The sequence below is a fragment of the Nothobranchius furzeri genome, chromosome 11 (assembly GCF_043380555.1).
Source record: "Nothobranchius furzeri strain GRZ-AD chromosome 11, NfurGRZ-RIMD1, whole genome shotgun sequence".
NCBI classification, from domain to species: Eukaryota; Metazoa; Chordata; class Actinopteri; order Cyprinodontiformes; family Nothobranchiidae; genus Nothobranchius; species Nothobranchius furzeri.
The window spans coordinates 37,417,161-37,440,639 of record NC_091751.1 but is presented as its reverse complement, the minus strand read 5'-3'; the positions used below and the strand labels follow the sequence as shown (position 1 = coordinate 37,440,639).

Here is a 23,479-nt window from a genome sequence, read left to right as displayed (position 1 = left end):
TTTTCATTAAAGCATACAAGAATTATTACAATAGTGAAATAAATGACTAATGACTGGAACATAATAAAATGTATGTCCAAATGTTTTTTATAAACCCAGAATAATTTAAATAAATAAGCACTTAACAGGAGGGACTACTAACAGGAACATTACACTTATCTAGACTATTAAAAGGTCACTGTGTGATATTTAACAAGACCCCAATCAGTTAAAATTTAAAATTGCAAATAGAAACACCTGTAAAGGTTCCCGAGCCTTTAAATGGTCTCTCAGTCTAGTTAAATTACAGAAATAAATGTAATTTTGCACAGCGTTTTAATTTCTCTAGCTTCACATAATTGTGTGTTTTAGCAGCATTTCTGTTGCTGCTAATCTAGTAATGGTTAAATAAATAAAATCCTTTAAAAAGACACTAGAAGAGGCACAAGCCTGATGGAGGACTCACATTTACTAACTTGGGTCAGACCCAACCACAGAAGAGCTGAAGCTGGGTGGTAAACACACACAGGTAGTTCTAATAACACCTGAGCTCCATGACGTCTGGGACTGGTGCATCAGTGTTACAGCGGGACTAAAGACATGATCAGAAACAGGTTACAGCTGGATCATCTAGGAAGGTAGAAGATCGGGACGTCTGAGCGGTGAACAGGTGAGCGGACCTTCGGGACATCCCGCTGTCACGCTAAGAAGGGCACGGCTGCAGACCCGCAGATTCGCTGCTGCAGATTCCCACCTGCAGCTGTAGATATTCATCACGTCTTCCTCGTTCTTCACGGGCCGTGATGCGCTTGGATGAAAACATCTACCTCTTTAGCTCCTGATCAGCTGATGACGGCTTCAACACACCGGGCTGCTTAACGCACGCATTTTCTTATCAGTAACAGAAACGATTGTTTTGTTAAAAGAAGACGGTAATTAATTAGTTTGCTCATTACAGAAAGTTTTTTTATTTTTTATTAACGTGGTTATTTTAAACGGCGTTATTCACATCACTGCTCTGTTGGGTCTACAGCAGGCAGTGACTGAGACAGTGAGAACACTGAGGGTCTCCGCCCACCCGGCCAGTCATCATCGTGTTTGTAAGTGCGTTACCGACACCTCTCTCTCCCTGGCTGCAGCTGAAGTGTGGCGGTCAGAAAGCCTCACACTGCTGCTCAACGTTCGACAAGCACATAGTAACGCACAACCTTCCGTCCCCAGTAACGGTAACGGCGTTGCAACGGTGGGAAAAGTAATTAGATTATTCCGTTACCTATAAAAGAACGCCGTTAGTAACGCCGTTATATTTAAACAGCGTTACTCCCAACACTGGTCTTAACTGTTCTTTTATAATAAATGGCTTAAACCTGATTATGAAGCTGAGATGGGTTCTGATACGTGAACTCCTGGTTTGTTTTGTAATCCTGACATTTACTTTTATTTTGACGTTTTATCTGATTTTCAAGTCTAAATGATCTGATCATTTTCAAACTGTTAAACCTACTTCCTCCACCAGGGGACAGCCTGAACTCACTCACAAAATATGCACTCAAAAGAGGTCAAAAGGTTCTGATGACAAAAGGGTGTGTGTGGATCCCTCTTCGAAGTGGCTGACTAGTACCATGAAAGACATTTCTTAATAAGAAGTAAAGTTTTCAGGAGTTTTAAGATTTCAGGTGGAAAGTTGAATCTCTTTAAACTAAAAACTGTTCCTTTCTGTTTAGTCTGACTCATATTTTGATGTTCACTTTACCGTCGCATGATTTTCACTCATGGAAACCTCTTATGGCGGTCTCTAATGTTTTATCATCACCAGCAGGAGAAAAACTAGAACAGGTTGGTAAGAAAAAAGTCTGATGCCACCTACCAGCTGGGCCTGGAGTCGTTGCTGCAGCTGGAGCCTCAGGTTGTTGGGCTGAGGTGGGACTATTGAATTGGACCCCCCAGGTCTCATGCCAGGGGGCCGAGGTCCGACGCCACCAGGCATCCTCATCATGGGGTGGTAACCTGCAGGTCCCATCCTCTGGGACCCTATGTGGCCCATGGACGGAGCAGGATACCCGCCGTCTGGAGGCATACCACCATAGCTCTGCGGCCCACCGTAGTGTTGACTGTAGAGGGGAGGCTTCAGGCTGGGTGGAGGCTCTGAGGAGCCCAAGTACTGGTCCTGGTCTGACAGGGGGCCCTGTAGGGGGACAGAGGGGTTTTAGAGCTGTGATGTACACAAGGCATGCAGGCATGGTCAATCAGAAGAAGGAAGCTCACCTGTCCTGCCAGTGTGGGGATTCCCAGCATCTTGTCGATCTCCTCCAGACCCTCGTAGTCCTTCAGTACGGAGCACAGCTGATTCAGCAGAGCACCCTCATCTGTCTGGCCTTCAGGCCCCGAACCACAGCAACTGTCCTCATGGGGAACGCCATACAGCGGCCTGCGAGGTAACGTATAGTCACGCTTAACTCAGCTCAAACCAACTCTTCCCAAAAGCTGAAATCCAAACCTGCTCTGGTTTCCATAGTGATCCATCATCATCCGGTCGGGCCACGGAGCCGTCTGATTGGGCGGCGCCTGCTGAGGGTGGTAGGGAGGGGCCAACATGTCCAGGTCTACACGGGAAACAGACGCACAGACACGATCAGAATCAGCACACGCCATGTTAGCGACGACTTTAGCTTGTGTTCGCACCGGTTCCCATCATCCCCATGTTGGCCATGGCTCTGGATGCAGGTGGTGCTCCGCCTCTAGCGAGGGGGTGGTTCATGTTGGGGACCATGCGACTAACCCCCTGCCCCATCATTGGCCCCACAGGGGACCCTAATGACCCCTGGGGACCCCAACCTTGCTGCATGGAGCCCCGGATGCCTGATAGAACAATGAAATCTGACATCATTTCCGAATCGAGGAAATAAAAACACTTATAAAACCACTAGTTCTGCCTGACCTGTGTTGGCCATCCCAGCCTGGTTGCTCATGATGGAATGAGTTCCCATCATGCCTTGCTGCTGCTGCTGTAGTAAGGAGTAGGGAGCTTTGTTCCTGTGCTGAGGGGGGAAAGACCTGGTGGGACTTGTGCCCATGCTGCCATCTAGAGACATGCTCCTGACTGGAGGAGCACCTTGACTCGGCTGCTCCAGTCTGGCGCCGTTAAAACCTGCCGGGACCAAAATACAAACATGTTGAAAGAAACCGGTTCAAGATTTGATCAACTAAAACGACTCTCAGGCTGCAAAACGATCAAAACACCAGCCGTACTCGCAGGGCAGAGGGGGGGGAAGGCTCTGTGCTGGCTGGGGGAGCTGCTGCTGTCGTTCATCTGCAGGATGTCACTGATGATGGTCTGCTTATCCACAGAAGAGCCAGGTGGCACAGCTGATGAGGAAGATGAAGAGGATGGAGGCTGGGTGGGGAACAGGTGCTGCTGCTGGTCATCACTCTGCAGGTCATCCAGCAGGTCCTCCAGCTCCGAGGCCTGAGAGCAACCACAACAACCAGGTTTCCTTCTGTGAGTGCACCACTTAGAGCTCACGCTGCATAAAACAGTCTGAAACGTCCTGTTTTTAGTTAAAGATCCAAGAAAAAAAACTGAATCTGGAGGTCAGTTTTACAAAAACCAAAAAGTAAAACCTAAAAAATAAACTAATAACTGCAGCAGGTGTGCTTCAACACTCAAATATGTGTTAGAAAATATTATTATTGTCTTCTTGTGTAACAAAGGGAAAGAGCAAGAGGGTTTTGAACACACACACACACACACACACACACACACACACACACACGCTAACAGTGACATTCTAATGATCTTTATTACACTGAAACAAAAAGCCTTTTCCCACCACTTGCTGAAAGGAAACACCTAGCTAAAGCAGTGAACTTGAGCTACACACACTGACTCGTGGTTTTCCACTAAACTCAGAAAATCAGCACAAAGACCTCATTCCAACTATCAAGCATGGCAGTGGACGGTTGATGATTTGGGCTTTTTCAGCTCCTCTGATTAATAATAATAATATTCTAAATGTGATGCCGTCAGAAACTCATTCCAAAAGTCAGCCTTGAGAAGTTCATTTTTACTCAACATTAATCTGCTCCTATCGTGCTGAGCTAGTGAACGTTGCTCATTCTGTGTTCCACCAGGTTTTAGTAAAAAAAAATAAAAATAAAAGACAGTTTCATGTGTCGTTGTTTATATTAGGCTATTTTTGTCTGATTTTAGTAGCTGGGGAGTGAGATTTATGATTTGAATGTTTGTTTTTAGCCCTTTTTTTGCTAAATTAGACTGAATTTGGCACTTTTCTTGGATTTTAGCTTTAGAAAAGTAGGACAAGTGTAAAAGTGTAACACACACAGGTTCAACTGAAACTAACATTTGGAAAGATTTTCACGATGACTAAGAAATTCGTACCTGATCTGGCAAATGAAACCCCATGTCCTGCTTCTCCGTCTTAATGCTGGCGAGTTTCAGTCGTTCGGCAGGTTCCATCTTGATGGCTTTGTCTAGAATGCCGCTATCATCCCTGTCCAAAAGATAACGAAGCAGAGCATTGTCCTTCTTTCTGGGGCTGCCCGGCTCCTGTTTGGTGCAGAGTTCGCTGAGAGCAGCCATGCTGTCCCCAGAAGCAGACTCTGAACCAGCAGGGTCTTTCCCAGTAGCCTCAGCTGTTAGCTTGGCCAGCTCTACTGGCGAAGTGCTGTTCTGCAACAACCTGTGGAGGATTTTATGTTTTTCCTTTAGAGAGGTGGACTGGTTGTTATGCCCGGCCCCGCCGGCCCCACACAGCTGGTCCTTACAGTTCTGCTCATCCCCCATGGGCTCTGTAGGAGAGCAGGGATCAGAGGGTTCGAGCTTAGTGGTGAGGAGCTGGAGCAGCTTTGTGTGGCTTTTGGTGTTTAGATGCTGGTTTGAGGCATCGCCAAGTTCTTCGTTGCCTCCCGGGGCATCGGGATCACCATCCTTCCCTTCACCCAGGGCACCATCCTGGTTTTGGGATGACAAAAACTCTTCCTGCTCTTCAAAAGTTCCAAAAAGGTCAGCCTCTAAACTGGGACTGCTCTTGGAGAGTTGGTTACCAGTGTTGGAGCTGTGTGGGGGACTCCGGAGAGCTGCTGGTTTTTGGTCAGGGGACTCTGGATGCTGTTCTTCAGTGATGGGAGAGATCCCGTGGCCCTGGCTGAGAGCTTGCAGTGCGCTAAGGGAGTTAAACCCCTGGCTGGTTCCTGTGCTGCTGCACACAGACGGTGGTGAGTGCAAACCGGTTGCAGGAGAAAAAGAGCCAGGAGGATGCTGGAGGAGGTGAGGGCTGCTAGAATTGCTGCTGCTCGCCACCATGCTGGGACTCTGGCGATGGCGTGGTGACAACATGGCACTGGGGGCCCCAGAGGTGATGCTGGGGTTTCCGTGGGCTGAAGGGCTGCCCAGCTTCAGAGGATGACAGTTTCCCTGAGGCGTGGTCGCCCATCCTGATGCAGCTCCGAAACCACGCCCGGGGGGGCCACAAGCTGATGTGGAGTGATGGGTGTTGCTGGTGACGCCGACATCAGCTGAAGGAAAAGTCCCACTCAGGCTGGTCGGGGTCAGCGACTTGCCCACTTCCTGGCCACTGGGCATGTCAGAAATCATGCTTCCCTGGTTTTCCCTGGAAGAACAAAAACACAGAAAGGTCTCTTTGTGTGGAAAACTGCAGCAGAGAACTTTGGACATGCAGCTGTTTCTGTCTGCTGTGGAGAACTAGGTCTTTGGTTTTCTAACCACTGGTTAGTTTGTACATGGAGAGGGACATGAGGCTGTAGTAGGAAGCTCAGGGTCCTGGAACTTCATACTGGTGTAAGCGAGGAGCGAGTGATACCTCTGCAGGATGTGCATGGACATGTAGAGCTGCGGCTCGTTGGTGGCTGCAGACCGGACCAGTTTGCTCTTTGTGTGAGCGGAGACCATGGTGCCATCCGCCAGGGAGAACCGGTACAGAGGGCTGAGCGCGTGGCCGTTCATCATCACTGGAAGGTCACAAACAGAAAAACACTTAGAAAACTCACCCATGACTTCACCTTTTCGCCAAAGTATCACCGGGAAGCTTTTATCATTTATGAACCTTCTTGGTGGTGTTTCTTGGCTAAGGATGTGTCTCCATCACTCTGCAGGTGGAACTTCCGGATGCAGCGTCTGACCAGGTCTTCCCAGCCTGGCTTCATGGATGCCCGCAGCAAACTGGTGTCCAGTGACGTGATCTTACCTGGACACGATGAGATCAGACTTACAGGCTTCATTTAACTGAGTTTTAGCACCAGGTAACGTCAAACACTTCCACCGCTACACGGTTATTGATACTGCAGCACAATCTGAGACCCGTACCTGAGTCAGATCTAAGGAGACGTGGGGTTTAATGCACCTATAGTCAAGTTAAGACTATAAAATGATGCAAAAACTATCTCTGTAAATCTAAATGACCCCAGTCTTTAGTTATGAAAGTCCCAAAAAGATCAAAGCAGTGGGAGAATCGTTTGACCTTCTGCAGAGATTCGCTTTAACGTTTTGTAAAACAGCAGCTGGAGATCAGCAATGTGTCAGTTTGTTCTGATAAAGAAGTTCACAGGTTCTGGAAACTGTTACAGACTTAAATGGGTGATTCTGTCAACAAAAACAAACAAAATGACATATTTCAGTTAGATGAGGATCAAATGTATTGACTTTATTTAGGGTCTAGATATAACCACACATATAAGAAGAGGGAAAAGGGGCCTTTTTATACATCGTCCGGCCCACAAAAGTCGCCACAACTAAACAGGTCTCTAATAGTTTGTTGGTAACTTTGATTACTTCACGCATTCGCTGTGGCGTTGTTTCAAATAGCTTCACCAGATTTATCTCCATCCATGTTGCCTTAACGTTTACCAGGATCTAGCGCTGATGATGGTAGAGTCTGACCGCTGCACAGAGCCACACATTCTCAATGGGGTTAAGGTCTGGACTCTGTGGTGGCCGATCCATGTGTGAAAACGATGTCTCAAAAACCGCTCTCGTTATCTGAGATCCCCGAGCCCGTGGGTGGCGTTTAATAAGCGCGGGAAAGTCAGCGGTGTCCTCAATAATAAGATAAACCAAGGCGGGCATGAGCTGTGTTGCTTTTGGAGGCTCTGAACTACATGATTTTATTAATTTGATGTGTGTGTCCTCATTAGTTATATCCAAGTGGGGACTCGTTTGCAGAAAATGTATTACTACCCCTCCAAAATAAATGTCCTTATAAATAATCAGATTAAAACTTAGTAACGAGTTGTTTCTTTATTTCTAGTTCTGACTGTAGTCAGAATAATTTGCCATCGTTTTGTAGAAGTTATTTTAATCTGTGTGTAAAACTGCTTTTTACTGTTCTTCATCTTTTTGCTCAGATGTGTTTAAATAACAGATGGGTTTCAGAGTAAATATCACACCGTCTGAGGAACAAGCAGATCAGGTTACAGCAAACTGGCCAGCCTGTTTATGATATCAGTAGCACTCCGTCATAGAGACAGGACCGGAGAAAAGCAGCAAAGAGCGGCCCCAGAACCACAGACTGCACACCCCATGGTCTGGACCTACCTTGAAGGTCCTGCCGTGTGGTAAAGCTCTCGTACGCCGGCATCGCCGGCCTCTCCTTCACAGGAACTCTTCTCGCCACACAAATGAGACATGACTGGAAATCTAAATTTGCACAAAATAATTCTGTTATTGACTGAAAACAATCTCATAAAAGAGCCGTTAGAATAATAAATCAGGAGGAGACTTAATAGTGGAAATACTTTTAGGGTTTAGCATAAAAGTTTCCAAAATGTCGCAAGTTCGTCACTAAAACATCAGACCGTGTTTCTGTTTTAGGATTCCAATGATGGAGTCGACTTAATCATGAAATCAAAAGAAAGTTTGGTTACACTTTAGTTTAGGGAACACAAATCAACCATTAATTAGCTGCCAATTAATATGCTTATTAGTGGACTACTAAGTCTGAATCAGTCATTTTTAATTCCATTTTTGGTTCATTTTTTTTTAAACACAGAAAAGGTTTCTTTTTACCTTGCTTGCTGGGACAACACAAGGATCACAAACAGCGAACAACAGAAATACAAACGATGGATAAAGGAAGCCATAGAGATAAGGAGACGTGGATGCGGGACTATGAACAGAGACGATGGGGTCTACACATTGGATCGTGCATAGGACTGCATCATGTGAGATCAGCGGCCAGCAGAGGGCGACAACGTCCTCTGCTGCAGATAAATGGAGTAGGAAGTGACGCCACCATCAGCTCTGAGGATGTTTGCAGCCTCGAACAAAACTGTCAGCAAGCAAGGTAAGGTAAAGATAAACCTATTCTGTGTTTTAAAAAATAACCAAAAATGGAATTCGAAATCAGACACAGCAAGAACGTACCAAAGATCGTCATTATTAAGCTATTTTTACGTGCTTATTACTAATGCCGAAATTCTAACATTAACAGGCCATAAATTAAGAGTTTTATCAAAATAAGCCATTCATGATGGTTTGTTAACTGAAAGTAAATGGCTTGTTGCTTATTAACACACCTACCAATTACCTCTAATCAATATGTGGCTTTTAAAGAAGTAATTCAAGGGGAATAGTTATTCGGCATTAATAACCAAAAATATTATGTTCTGGTATTATGTACATAAACACCAAACTCCACATGTTAACAGAGTCTAAACAACAATCAATTAACCACTCAGTGGCCTAGTGGTAGAGTGTCCGCCCCGAGACTGGGAGATCAGGGTTCAATTCCTGGTCGGGTCATACCAAAGACTTAAAAAAAAAAAAGGGACCCAATGCCTCCCTGCTTGGCACTCAGCATTACGGGGTTGGATTGGGGGGTTAAACCACCACATGGTTGCCGAGCGCCGTTGTGTCTGCAGCTCACCGCTCCCCCAGGGGATGGGTCAAATGCGGAGAGCAAATTTCGCACACACATCAGTGTGTGTGACAACTAATGGGACTTAAACTTTTAACTTTAACTTAATTTGTAAGCAAGAAAATGTTCCCCTTTCTAAAGTCAGATTTTGTTCTTACCTAATTACTAGTAGTTCTGTATTAGTTAACCACTTAAAGGCAAGAATATGTTCCCCTTGAATTACTTCTTTAAAAGCCACATATTGATTTGAGCTCATTGGTATGTGTGTTAATAAACAACAAACCATTTACTTTCAGTTAACAAACCATTATGAATGATACAACTCTTAATTTATGGCCTGTTAATGTTAGAATTATGGCATTAGTAATAAGTTGTTAATAAGTGCTTAATAATCACTAGTTCAGACTTAGCAGTCCACTAATATGGATATTAACTGGCAGCTTATTAATGGTTCATTTGTGTTCCCTAAACTAAAGTGTTACCGAAAGTTTTTTTTAACAAAAACAAGCTTCAGATCTGAACGTATGAAGGCGTTTGGTTTTAATGGAGACACCATCAAATGTAGCCTTTTCCTGTTTAGTTAATGGAGATTATTATTATTATTATTTTTTTTTTTTTCATTTTCACACACATTGCTCCTAAGAAATACCCTAAATAAATCCCAGACGTGGAAATCTTAGCAGAATCCACACATGTGCTCCAACACAAGCTCAGGCTGCAGCCCCGAGTCGGTCCACCAGAGATCCTCCTCGGGCCGAAGACGGTGTCTGGTTGTCAGACGTCTAAAATTAGAGGCAGATGCAGTCTTCTCCTCCGTGTGCATGTGTGTGTGATTGGATTAGATGGGAAGCTGACAACACACTAATTAGGCTCTCCCAGTGGAAGGGAGGGAAAGTGGAGAGAAGTGATGGAAGGAGGACAGGACACGGGAGACTCGGAGGGCGGGGCTGGGAAGACTGATGGGAAAGTGACAGAAAATCACAACGGGACAGAAAGATGAAGAAGACGACAAAAACTCCACAGAGCAGCGGAAAAGCAACCCCGTGGAAATTATTAAGAGATCGAAAAATACACGGAAACGTATCCAAAACAAACCAAAACGCTGATGCAAAGAGGGAAAAATCCAAACAGAGCGGAATACCGGCACGAGTCCTCCGCCTGAAGGATCCAGCAGATGAAAGGAAATGTTTACCTTCACCTTCCTCTTTGATGGACTTCGGTTCAGAAACAGCAAAACACTGCATGGTCTCGTACTTCTGCTGCGCCGCGTCCGGCTGATCCGGGGTCAGCCGGGCCTCGCCGTCAGCGTGGGGGTTGACCAACATGCGGCAGTTAAAGGTGTGGCTGTTCCTGGTGGAGGAGTCAGCGCTGCGGTGGTTGACTGGAAAACCAGAGGAGGAAATTTGGAAAACGCTCTAATATTCCAGATCCACAGCAAGATAAAAAGTGTATGAAAAGGATTTTTCAGTTATTTGGAAACAAACTTTTTGAGTGTTTCTGCTCAAATAAGTAATAACTGAATCAACAGAGACTTGAAGGGTAACAGAAATAAGGAAGATTAAGGAGGTTGAAGCTATAATTAAAATATATTCAAGCTCTTTTTGGACGAGCCAACAGCTCATCAATCCTGTTGAACCATTTTATTGGACAGGTAAGACGAGTTTTAGAAAGAAAGAAAGAAAGAAAGAAAACAATCTTTTCTATATCTCAAGATAAAAATCACGAGGCGCTTCGCAAAAACTAAAAAATCAAGTATAAACAGATTTAGAAAATGTTTAAAATTTGTTTAAAATGTGAAAAAAAAATTAATTCTGATGAAAACAATGTAAGAAAAGGGAGAAAATGAATAGGAGAGAGGGAATTCAGTGGATCCCGGGAAAGGCGGAATAAGAGCAGAATAAGGAGAAAGCGGTGATGAAGGTCACACCAAAACCTGAACAGGTGAGGTTAAAGGAGACCACAGAGTCCTCCGATCTCGGGGGGGGGGGGGGGTCCAGAGTCTGGGGGCCACAGCAGCTCAACCAGGAGGCTTTGGCTTTTACATAAGACACTTTAGAGAGGCTGACATGCCCCTGATGATGTTTTATTATTACCTTCGGATTGTGCCAGATTAAAGTTGTGTAAGATTGTGGAATGCCATTAACAAGGAATTTAAAGAATCAACTTCACTTGCTATATTTAAAAAATGTATAAAATCTAATGTATTTAGTAATTATGAAAAGGTGAATTATAATGTCAAAGATTAGACATGAAAATATTAGAAAGTGACTGAGGTTATATTGTTTGTTTGACGGATAATTTTATTTCGTAAAAAGGGGCAAAAATCATAAGATTTTTTCTTCTATCTGCTCCTTTTCATTCAAATGTTTTTTTTTTCAATATGTTAATGTATCCTGTATTTGTTTGTGTTTATTTTATACATTGTGAATGAAATAAAAGATTAAAACAATAAAATAAAAAATTAGGACTTTGACTTTTAATTCTGCGGTGAGTAGTTTGGTATTTTAGGTTGTTGTGTTGCAAAATGAAGTTTTTCTGAAATAACGGGTGAAAAAAACCGACATTTTTACTGTAGATGTGAGAGTGTAACTCAAGTAAAGGAGTCTGGAAGCATCAGCAGCGTGTTTCATAGATTAGATACGCTCTTTTAGCAGGAATGCTGCATATCCGTCTCTAAACAAAACACTTATCTGGGAAACACAAACTTGTCTGATCTGTTCATGAGAATTGTCCTCCAAGCTTTCTTGTCGTTACATCTTCATTAACTAGGGGAGCAACGGATCATCATTGATCTGTGATCCGCACGGATATCTATCTATGGCTCGGCAGGCGCCCGGTCCGCCATTTGGTCGTGGAGGGCCGAGGCGCCACCTGTTCAATCCGATGGAGGAAGGCACAACGGTGGTCATGGCAGCGAAGGAGAGGAGATGGAAAAGGAGGAGCTTGAAAAACCTCCTGCATCGTATAAGTCTCATGTATGGGAGCATTTTTGCTTCCCTGTAAAACATGATGATACCAACGGCTAAAATGAGCACGCACGCACACGCACGCGCACGCGCACACACGCACACACACACACACACACACACACACACACACACACACACACACCCAGCCTGATGGCATAGTGCTGTGCACACGTACCTCTGATCGCTGTGAAAGGAGGGAGGTGGGAGGGAGGGAGGACAATTATTACATTAATGTGATGGGACCTTAAATATTGTTGGGGACAAAAACAGGAAGAAAGAAAAATAAACAGAGTTTCAGAAAGGTGAGGAAATGAGTGAAAGCAGGACATGCTGGAATTGAACCGACTATGGCAAGCCGTTTTAACATTTAATCTGCAATTGGACCTTTCTGCATTTCCTATTTTCTGCAGCAAGTTGCTAAATGAACAGAAAAATGTTGCACTTAGTGTTCTCCACAATAAAGGGAGAGCAAAGCTATATGTGTCGTTTTCTTTTCTCTCTGCTGATCCCAAAAACCATCTGACCCGTGACTGAAAACCACGATCCGAACAGCTACACCACCATCTTGTCCTTATTGGTTCAGAATCGATCCTCGGTTCAGGTTTTTAAAGGACTTTTATTTGTGCCTAACATTTAACTTCGAGTTTCCAGCACATCGAGCAGATTTCACTTTTTTCTGAAGTTTTACAAAAACTCTAAATGTGCTGAACTCAAACATGGCACCAAACCCCGGTGATTTCCATTCCACTATTGATCAAATTATGTCCTGTTACTTTTGCACGGGACTTTTGCACAAGTGTTTTTCCTGGCTGGTCAACACCTGTTTTAGTCCCTACGGCAACATGCACTCAATGCAACCAAAACAAATAAAAATTAAATACAATTTTTAAAGAAATTGGGGAATTTTCACCACTAAACTCATTTTAGCTTACATTATTATCAGAACGATCATTTCTACATGATTAAATCAACAAACAACTGTTAATGCTCTGAATGAAGTTGAAAAATGAAAAGGAAACTTGATTTTGTCATGGTGTGGAAGTTAAAGGGTTCATCTGAAACTTTCCATTGATGAGGAAATCAGAAAGACAGAATCCTGATAACGAATGTTTTGGCAAAGCACATAAACACAATGTTTGCCACATTTGATTCCCTTTTAACTACATGACGGTCTCACCCAGACTTTTAGGAAGAAGGTTCTTGATGAACTCTGCATGGTCTCCAACGTGCAGCACGCTGTAGACGCTGGTGTTCATCAACTCCTCCTGCTGGTAACACAAATACTGGCTGACGTTCTCCGATACAAACACTATGTTGCCCTCCATGTTGACGACAAAAAAGAAACCATCCAGAGCCTGAAAGATGGGAGAAGGGGAAGATGAGTGACGAAGCAGGCAGGAATGGAAAAGATCATGATTTAACTGATGCAAACAATAAAGGACCTTCAAAATAAACTAAAAATATCCTCCCAACTCAAGAACACCAAAAAACAACCAATAAACCCAAACTATGGATGTTTGATGTGTTTTTTTTCTCATTCTGAAATAAATGAAATGTTTTCTTTATCCTGATTAACTTGCATTATTCCCACATCAGGCGTGCTAGTATTGTTTGCATGTGCTTTTCCATCCTTTTGTTCTTTTTCATTCCATCTTTTTCTACACAAATGTGCAAACTGCATTGTTAGTGCACGTCCATCCGTGCACCAGGGTGGATTTGCATAGAATGGAAATGTTCTTGGTTACATTGATGTTTATCTTTTAGACTCTGAGCAGACGCTGAAAATGCTGCTAACGCTGTGTGTGTGTGTGTGTGTGTGTGTGTGTGTGTGTGTGTGTGTGTGTGTGTGTCTTATTCTAATCTGGATTTTCCCAAAGGTATTTATACCTCAGTGGGTCCCATGGTAAACGTCACCTCACACTTGTGCACACATAGAAACTCCAGCCAGCTTGATGACGACATTCCTGCAGGCCAGAGGAACTCTGACCTATCTCTGCGTGTGACGCTGACTCCAGTCACCAACAGGCTCCAAAGGTTTTAAGCAGCATCATAAAACAATGGCCGCTTTGCTGAAGTCAGGTTTCTTATTTAAAATGTGCATTTTCCTCTGCTAAACTGCTGTGGCTCTGACATTTCATATCATTTCCTCTACAAAGCTTTAAAAAAATAGTTCACTGCATGCAAACTAATAGATATGACAGACTTTGACCAAAGACCTGCAGGTTAGACACAATAAAACACCAAATAAAGCAAAAGACACTTAAATATAAAAGTGAAAGCAAAACTGATTCAGTATGACACATTATCTTTGTGTTTGATTGGATAAATATTAAAAGTGGAATGAACCAAATTTACTCTAAACTTAATTAGCAACAGATAACCTAAATAAATTTTATTTTTAATAAATGACTGAATTACAAACAATTGGATTATAATTTACATTTTTAGAAATGCACCTGGACTGAATTGAAAGTAAAAGATAGTATATTTTTATAGTATTTATGTTTCCAACATATTGTTTTATTTAACTTACTTGTTTTGGAGTACATATAAGTAAATGGTTTTGAACTGCAATAATCTGAATTATAATCTAATTAAACTATTTGTTCTAAAACTCCAAAAACACAAGTAATATAAAAAAAAGAATGAAACTGGTCCAAGTTTTCCTAGTAATACCTACAAATGGCTCTTTCCTTTTATAGGAAAGTATTTCCATATTTCACGGTGAAATAGTGTTTATTCAGAACATTTCTCTTGGCCAAGTACAGATCCTTGAGGTACACCTCGTTAAGAGTCAACGTGAAACTTGTTTATTAGACGAGAAATAAATCCTCACTGCTTTTAAACTTTCTTCTTCCTGGTGTGGAGAAGGATCGTTGTTGAAACTCACCTCCAACATCATTGGGCCAAGCGTGTCTTTATCGATGCCGCCCTGCCCCGTGGAGGAGATGTCTGCCTTCTGCACCTCCTCAGCATCCGCCACCGGAGCCTTTTCTGTTAAGAGACATCAAAGGAAAAGGGACAAAAAAATTAAAGTGAACTGGAGACCAAACAGCTCTAGAAGATGTCTTCTTCAACCAGCTTTGCTTTTGGATGAAACAAATAACAATAAAGCTCAGAAAGAGAGGAAAAACTTGTAATTATCTAAATGTTGTGGATGTGTTCCTCATGACTGATGTAGTTAAACCAGCTTATCAGCAGCTCAAAGACAAATAAAGAGAACAAACTGCGATGAAACGTTAGCCAGCGTGTTGTTTTACTCACACTGAACGCATCACCACACCGCTAATGTCCTGCACAGTTTTCAGACATTCTAGAGAGCAGTTCTTCTTCATGGCTGTGCCACTGGGCTGTTAAGCCTCCTGTGGCCCCATTAGGCCACATAGCTGGCATTCCTTAGTGGGACCGGAGCTGTGGAGTCATCAGCCGTTAAAAAAGCGTGTCACTCCAAAGCCTGGAACGGCACCACGGTGCAGGGTGGGTGGGAGGTTTTTACTCTATAAATGTGATCAGGATATTATTTTCCTCTGAAAGATTCTGAGTGACTGATTAGACTTTGTCTCAGAATCAAAGTCTGGCTTTCTTCCAAGACGATGATCAGTGATCCTTCTACAGGTATATGTAGCAATCGGGACAGGCTTACATGTCCCACAGGACCCCTCAGAAGTCCACATTTGCAAAAAAGAGGACTAATGTAAAAGTTGTAAGGTAACATTTGTACAATCAGATGCGTTTTTAAAAGGCACACTTTAGAAGTGGGTTCAGTTAGACAAGACTGCTCATTAACCTCTTCTACATCAGATTCACTAAAATCAACTCTGATTTTAACCCTCTCAGGCTCTAAATAAGTTTTGATAAAAGGACGAACAACTAAGCCCTTCAGGGGTACTTCTGAGTTAAAAAATGCTCATGAAATACGCATGTGGAGTAACCAGGTAGGTAGGTTTTAACTGTTGCAAATCTGCAACACCTGCCTCCAGAGGGTTAAAGGAGTTCAACAAATACATTTTAAACTGGTGGAAATTGGGTTCAAAATGGCCCTGGTAAAAAAGGACAAACACCCGACCATTTCCAATCCAATTCCAATCCAATTTTATTTATAAAGCACATTCACAAGGCATTACAACCAAACAAGGCGTGACCAGGGCATGAATATGAAATTAGCTGCGTGCTGATTGGCTGGTTTACTTTGATGACTCTAAGATGCAGCCTGAAGCTGACTGTGCCATGACTAGATAACTCTATTGACAAACTAAGGAACTATCTGGGATCTAACCATATGTTTGAATTGGAATGTTAGCAGTAGCTCAGGCTAGCATTGCTCTGCAGCTAGCATTAGCTAATATATTTCCGATGCTGAAGTGGGTTGGGACATGCTAACTTTAGGTGGTGTGTCTAAACTCATGACGAGTTAAACCAGCTTTTCTCAGAATGAACAGTTTCTGCGTGACCATTAAAACAATACAGATTCGTTTGCAAATGAACGTATTGGTACGTTCGACACCCCACGCTGCACGAATTCAACAACAATAAAGTAAATGCATTTTTGAATCCTAAAACAAGATGGAGTACCAGGATTAGTACTTTCATCTGAAACCTGTCATGTTCAGGGGTCTCATTTATCAAACATTGCATAGAATCCTTACTAAAACCGAACTCAGGCCCTGTCCACACGTAGCCGGGGATCTGCCAAAACGTAGATATTTTTCTACGTTTTGGCCCGTCATCCACACGAAAACGGAGTTTTTTTCCACACGAAATTTTTAAAAACTCCGGCCAAAGTGAAGATCTGAGTTTTCTCCGTTTTGGTTGTCTGCGTGTGGACAGACAAAACCGGAGTTTTAAGGTCCGCAACGTCACTTTCCGCGACAAAAAAAATGCTGACATCATGTGTGCGACCTGTGTTTACACTAGCTGACAGCATGGATGCCCTCAGAGCTGCGCTTGCCTTATCAATGGTCCAAGCGCTTTTTGCTTGTTTGTTTTTGCAAGCGGAATTACTGCTCCTTGCGGAAGACCACAGACGAAGGACGAGGTTAAGAACGGGGGAAGTACTGCCGCCTACAGGTCTGGCATGTCCTTAACAACGTATTTATCTGGGTACGGACAGAGTTTTTTTTTAAAAACGAGGTGATGTGGATGCAAGTTTTTGGAGGGGCGGATATTCGTTTTTAAAAAAAACCCGGCTACGTGTGGACTAGGCCTTAAGCTCAGCAAAAAAAATATGTACTTACACCAAGTAGGTTTGTGATCTATCAAACATGGAGTACGCATAGCTGCACGCAATCTCCGTTTCATAAATCAGAAACTATCTAGAAATGTTCTCAGCTGCATTTTAGTCACATCCCGCTCTCACCACACCCACTTACTGCCATAAATAGTCAATGCAAAGTGGCTTGTTGATCTCATGCATATACATAAGCAAGCTGTTGCAGCGCTCCACCAATTACATGGCGACCGTAGATCAAGGCAGATTGAGGAAGCGCAATTTCACAGAAGCAGAAATTGAGGTACCTGTGGGTGAGGTGGAGAAATGAAAGGAAGTGCTTTTGCAAAACAAATAAGAGAAAATCCACGGAGTGGCACAGCGTTGCTGAAGCCATCAATGTTGGGAATTCTTCAGAGAGATCTGTGGCGGATATAAAAAAAAATGGTCCAATCGAGATTCGATCCCCGAACTCCCAGGTGAAAGTCACGCACGCTAACCAGTCACCTAAACGGAGATCTCCCTTGTCGAAGTAGCCAGGGCGCATGATCAATCGGGTCACAGTGACAGGACACACACAGTGACTACGTTTACATGCAGCCAATATCCGGGTTATGATCGGGTTAAGGTCGGTATTCGGGTTTCTGAGTTGATCAGAATAACCCGTTTACAAGCATAAATAGAAAGAGTTACCCCTAACTTGCATAACCTGATTTAAATGCGGACGTTGGGGTAGCGTCAGGACGTATGGACTACGTCAAGACACAATATGCGTCATTTCCGGTTCTTCTTGTTCCAGTATCCGTGAAAACAACATGTTTCCCAGTTCGGAAGAGATAGCGACCGCGTTTGTTTGCGCTTTAGTTTCTTCGTCATTCCAAAAGTGTGGTGCGGAGCCGCGACTCACCATTTTGCCCCCAACTTGTTGTTTACTTCCGGTGTTCTGGCGCATACAAGACGTCTCGCTACTCAAAAGACCAAGATTCCATGCGAACAGAGCATGCGCAGAACACACGCTTTTATGGGGATATCCCGATATGCGTTTACACGATCAAACATTCGGGTTAGAAAAGGGTTACCCCAGGTGTAGTAACCGGGTTTTTAAAAACCCCGTTATGAGCATATCCGGGTTTTTGGCTGTGTTTACAAGGACCTGGGTCACAGGGTTATTGTGAATATTCGGGTTTTAAAAGGGTTACTGGCTGCATGTAAACGCACTGACTGTAACAGATGCATGACATTCTGTCTCAATCTGTCCCCCTGCTGATATTCTGCATTCCGTATTCTGGGCTTCAGGCTGTGTGTGTGTGTGTGTGTGTGTGTGTGTGTCTGTGTGTGTGTGTGTGTGTGTGTGTGTGTGTGTGTGTGTGTGTGTGTGTGTGTGTGTGTGTGCGTGTGCGCGTGTGGGGGGTCTTGTTCTGTGTGAAAACGAAGCAGTACAAGTGATAATGCTGCAGGATTTCATAATTTTATCCTTCTCAGCAGCAGCACTGCAGGTGCTCTCCATGTCCAAAATGTGTGCAAGCCAGGTCCTTAGTCAACTTAAAGTTGCGCACATTTTTCCGCTAAATTTTCTTTCATAAATGCCAGAGTTTGCGTGGAAAGTTGCTTACGCAGTTTTCCGACCCCATTTTGTGCGTAAGCAAGCTTGATAAATGAGGCCCCAGTTGTGTACATGTCTACTGCCCCCTAGTGGAGGATCTAAATGCCTGTGCAGCAACCCTCGACTCCTCACTGTCTTCCTCCGCTTATCCGGGTCCGGGTCGCGGGGGCAGCATCCCAACTAGGGAGCTCCAGGCCGTCCTCTCCCCGGCCTTGTCCACCAGCTCCTCCGGCAGGACCCCAAGGCGTTCCCGGACCAGATTGGAGATGTAACCTCTCCAACGTGTCCTGGGTCGACCCGGGGGCCTTCTGCCGGCAGGACATGCCCAAAACACCTCCCCGGGGAGGCGTCCAGGAGGCATCCTAACCAGATGCCCAAACCACCTCAACTGGCTCCTTTCGATCCGGAGGAGCAGCGGTTCTACTCCGAGTCCCTCCCGAATGTCCGAGCTCCACACCCTATCTCTAAGGCTGAGCCCGGCCACCCTACGGAGGAAACTCATTTCGGCCGCTTGTATCCGCGATCTCGTTCTTTCGGTCATTACCCAAAGCTCATGACCATAGGTGAGGATTGGGACGTAGATCGACCGGTAAATCGAGAGCCTGGCTTTCTGGCTCAGCTCCCTCTTCCCCACGACAGATCGGCTCAGCGTCCGCATCACTGCAGATGCCGAACCAATCCGCCTGTCGATCTCCCGATCCCTCCTACCCTCACTCGTGAACAAGACCCCGAGATACTTAAACTCCTCCACTTGAGGTAGGACCTCTCCCCCGACCCGGAGGTGGCAAGCCACCCTTTTCCGGTCGAGAACCATGGTCTCAGATTTGGAGGTGCTGATCCTCATCCCAGCCGCTTCACATTCGGCCGCGAACCTACCCAGCAAGAGCTGAAGGTCAGAGCTGGATGAAGCTAGGAGGACCACATCATCCGCAAAAAGCAGAGACGAGATTCTCCTGCCACCAAACTCGACACACTCCACACCACGGCTGCGTCTAGAAATTCTGTCCATAAAAGTGATGAACAGAACCGGTGACAAAGGGCAGCCCTGGCGGAGTCCAACCCTCACTGGGAACAGGTCCGACTTACTACCGGCTATGCGGACCAAACTCACGCTCCTCTGGTAAAGGGACTGAATGGCCCTTAACAGAAAGCCACCCACCCCATACTCCTGGAGCGTCCCCCACAGGGTGCCCCTGGGGACACGGTCATAAGCCTTCTCCAAATCCACAAAGCACATGTGGATTGGTTGGGCAAACTCCCATGCCCCCTCCATCACCCTTACAAGGGTATAGAGCTGGTCCACAGTTCCATGGCCAGGACGAAAGCCACATTGCTCCTCCACTATCTGAGATTCAACTATCGATCGGACCCTCCTCTCCAGTACCTTGGAGTAGACCTTTCCAGGGAGGCTGAGGAGTGTGATCCCCCTATAGTTGGAACACACCCTCAGGTCACCCTTCTTAAAGATGGGGACCACCACCCCGGTCTGCCACTCCCTAGGAACTGCCCCCGATGACCACGCAATGTTGTAGAGACGTGTCAACCATGACAGCCCTACAACATCCATAGCCTTGAGATACCCAGGACGAACCTCATCCGCCCCCGGGGCTCCGCCGCTGTGTAGTTGTTTGACTACCTCAGCAACTTCTGCCCCCGAGATCGGACAGTCCATCCCCAGGTCTCCCAGCTCTGGTTCCTCCTCGGAATGCGCATTGGTGGGATTGAGGAGCTCCTCAAAGTATTCCTTCCACCGTCCGACTATAGCCTCAGTTGACGTCAGCAGCTCCCCATCCCCACTGTAAACAGTGTGAGCGAGTTGCTGCCTTCCTCTCCTGAGGCGCCGGACAGTTTGCCAGAACCTCTTTGGAGCCGATCGATAGTCTTTCTCCATGGCCTCACCAAACTCCTCCCACGCCCGAGATTTTGCCTCGGCAACTGCCACTGCTGCACTCTGCTTGGCTATCCGGTACCTGTCTGCTGCCTCCGGAGACCCACAGACCAGCCACGCCAACAAACATAATGCTGATGAGCTAACAGGAGCTCTACTAGGAGCGTACACAAACACTTTACATCCTGTAACTCCATCCTGCCGTTGGTGAGGCAGGACCCAGAAGACCTCAACTCTGAAAGCCGGTTTGGGAACAAATTAGAAGTCCACATTTGCAGCGGGAATGTTTTAATTCTGGGATCTGTGAGCACATCGTCAGAGGACCTTTACCTTCAAATGCTGCTGCTCAGCTGTTAAAAGAGCTTCAACAATAGCAGGTTTCTGCTGGTGACTGTGCAGCTGTGTGACGTGCGTGTTATCCCTGTGTGCAAGTGTGTGCTTATTCAGCTGTTGTTTTCAGGCGCAAACAGAGCCATGACACATGGACACCAACTGAGTGACTGCAGGCCCACAAGCTGAAGCGAGGAGATGAGGAAATGGGTGATGGAGGGAGGGAAGATGGAAGGAGCAGACTGGGGCTGCTGGAGGCGTGAGAAGATGGGAAAATACGTTAGGAAAAACGGAGGGAGGAAGGTGGAAAGATAGGAAAGGAGTTTTGACTTAATTTAAACATAAAAAAACTATTAAAATAAGAACAGATTGTTGTGAATGATGTTAAAGGAAGAAATGAAGGAATGAGGAGGAAGGACAGAGAACAAACAGAGGAGAGATTATAGGAAAAGAAGAGAAGGCGATGGAAGGATGGAAAACAAGCCACACAAATACTCGTATTCTGTTGTACACCTCAGTAGAGACAGGACTCGTTCTGTGGAGTGGAGTCCTTTCTCTGCCGGGTGACAGATCTAGAGGATGGCCCTCCGAGAACAACCGTGGTGCAGCTCCGACGTGCAAACACACCCTAGTCACTGAGGATCTCACCCTGCTCTTTGATCTGTCGGATCTGCTTCACCGTCTCTTTCAGGATGGCACATTTGTCCGGCTTGACGTTGAGGTCGTCCATGTCGTTGATGTTGGCGAAGATCAACTCTGCCAGCTCCTCGATGTATTTGTTCTCCTGCTCCCTGTTCCGCCGCTCTGTACTCCTCTTCGGGCTGCGGGACAGAAACGAGTCATGAATGAAACACAGAAAGAAAAGGGCCTAATTGTCTGGAGTGGTTGTGGAAACATGACTGACATTGAGTCTGACAGGCTTTTGTTTCAGTGTGGTGACCAGCTCTCTTCTGTGGAACAAAGGCTTCCCCAGTAACCTTAAATTAACTTCCTGACCTCTCTGCGACCTGACATTAACGAGGATCACAACCTCGGTGCAACACGCTGCAGTAGCATCGCTCTTTGTGACTCCTCCCACACAAACGAGTCCCCCTAATGAGCCCTGAACTCATGTTTATCATGTACGATGAATCCTAAACTGTGCGCTGAAATAGAATTTATTTTGATCGTCCCTGTGCATCTATGCATCAAAAAGAAAACCGAAACGACCCGAAGACTTCCCGGAGCGTCTACAGGTGCTGGCCAGTAAATTAGAATATCATCAAAAGGTTGAAAATATTTCAGTAATTCCATTCAAAACGTGAAACTTGTACATTATATTCATGCAATGCACACAGACCAATGTATTTCCAATGTTCATTACATTTAAATTTGATATTCATAAGTGACAACTAATGAAAACTCCAAATTTGGTATCTCAAAAAATTAGAATTTTCTAAAAAGGCTGAATATAGAAGACACCTGCTGCCACTCTAATCAGCTGATTTACTCAAAACACCTGCAAAGGCCTTTAAAAGGTCCCTCAGTCTTGTTTTGAAGGCACCACAATCATGGGGAAGACTTCTGACTTAACAGCTGTCCAAAAGACAATCATTGACACCTTGCACAAGGAGGGCAAGACACAAAAGGTGATTGCTAAAGAAGCTGGCTGTTCGCAGAGCTCTGTGTCCAAGCACATTAACAGACAGGCGAAGGGACGGAAAAAATGTGGTAGAAAAAAGTGTACAAGCTCTAGGGATAACCGCACCCTGCAGAGAATTGTGACGACAAACCCATTCAAAAATGTGGGGGAGATCCACAAAGAGTGGACTGCAGCTGGAGTCAGCGCTTCAAGAACCACCACGAGGAGACTCATGAAAGACATGGGATTCAGGTGTTGCATTCCGTGTGTCAAGCCACTCTTGAACATGAAACAGCGCAAGAAGCGTCTCGCCTGGGCCAAGGACAAAAAGGACTGGACTGATGCTGAGTGGTCCAAAGTTATGTTTTCTGATGAAAGCAAGTTCTGCATTTCCTTTGGAAATCAAGGACCCAGAGTCTGGAGGAAGAGCGGAGAAGCACAGAATCCACGTTGCATGAGGTCCAGTGTAAAGTTTCCACCGTCAGTGATGGTGTGGGGTGCCATGTCATCTGCCGGTGTTGGCCCACTCTGTTTCCTGAGGTCCAGGGTCAATGCAGCCGTCTACCAGGAAGTTTTAGAGCACTTCATGCTTCCTGCTGCTGACCAACTTTATGGGGATGCAGACTTCACCTTTCAACAGGACTTGGCACCTGCACACAGTGCCAAAACCACCAGCACCTGGTTCAAGGACCATGGTATCCCTGTCCTTGATTGGCCAGCAAACTCGCCTGACCTTAACCCCATAGAAAATCTATGGGGTATTGTGAAGCGGAGGATGCAATACGCTAGACCCAACAATGCAGAAGAGCTGAAGACGACTATCAGAGCAACCTGGGCTCTCATAACACCTGAGCAGTGCCACAGACTGATCGAGTCCATGCCACGCCGCATTACTGCAGTTATTGAGGCAAAAGGAGCCCCGACTAAGTATTGAGTGCTATACATGCACATTCTTTTCATGTTCATTCTTTTCAGTTGGCCAACATTAGAGA

The 23,479-nt window shown here is 45.0% G+C and overlaps 1 protein-coding gene across 4 annotated transcripts in view; it reads right to left on the bottom strand.

Annotated features, from left to right (window-relative positions):
- Positions 1-23,479, bottom strand: part of LOC107383425 (nuclear receptor coactivator 2) — a 63,321-nt gene that overhangs the window by 5,771 nt on the left and 34,071 nt on the right. For 3 of the 4 annotated variants that reach the window (XM_015956027.3, XM_070541539.1, XM_015956026.3), the window contains exons 3-16: positions 21,515-21,687; positions 14,730-14,833; positions 13,017-13,194; positions 10,063-10,251; positions 7,550-7,651; positions 6,063-6,203; positions 5,820-5,967; positions 4,379-5,609; positions 3,229-3,445; positions 2,918-3,127; positions 2,662-2,838; positions 2,477-2,582; positions 2,245-2,407; positions 1,847-2,164 (exon numbers count right to left, since the gene is read on the bottom strand). In XM_015956027.3, the coding sequence (XP_015811513.3) occupies positions 1,847-2,164; positions 2,245-2,407; positions 2,477-2,582; positions 2,662-2,838; positions 2,918-3,127; positions 3,229-3,445; positions 4,379-5,609; positions 5,820-5,967; positions 6,063-6,203; positions 7,550-7,651; positions 10,063-10,251; positions 13,017-13,194; positions 14,730-14,833; positions 21,515-21,687 (3,457 nt within the window). The remainder of the gene's footprint in view (positions 1-1,846; positions 2,165-2,244; positions 2,408-2,476; positions 2,583-2,661; positions 2,839-2,917; positions 3,128-3,228; positions 3,446-4,378; positions 5,610-5,819; positions 5,968-6,062; positions 6,204-7,549; positions 7,652-10,062; positions 10,252-13,016; positions 13,195-14,729; positions 14,834-21,514; positions 21,688-23,479) is intronic. The other variant, XM_070541540.1, reaches the window with a different exon arrangement.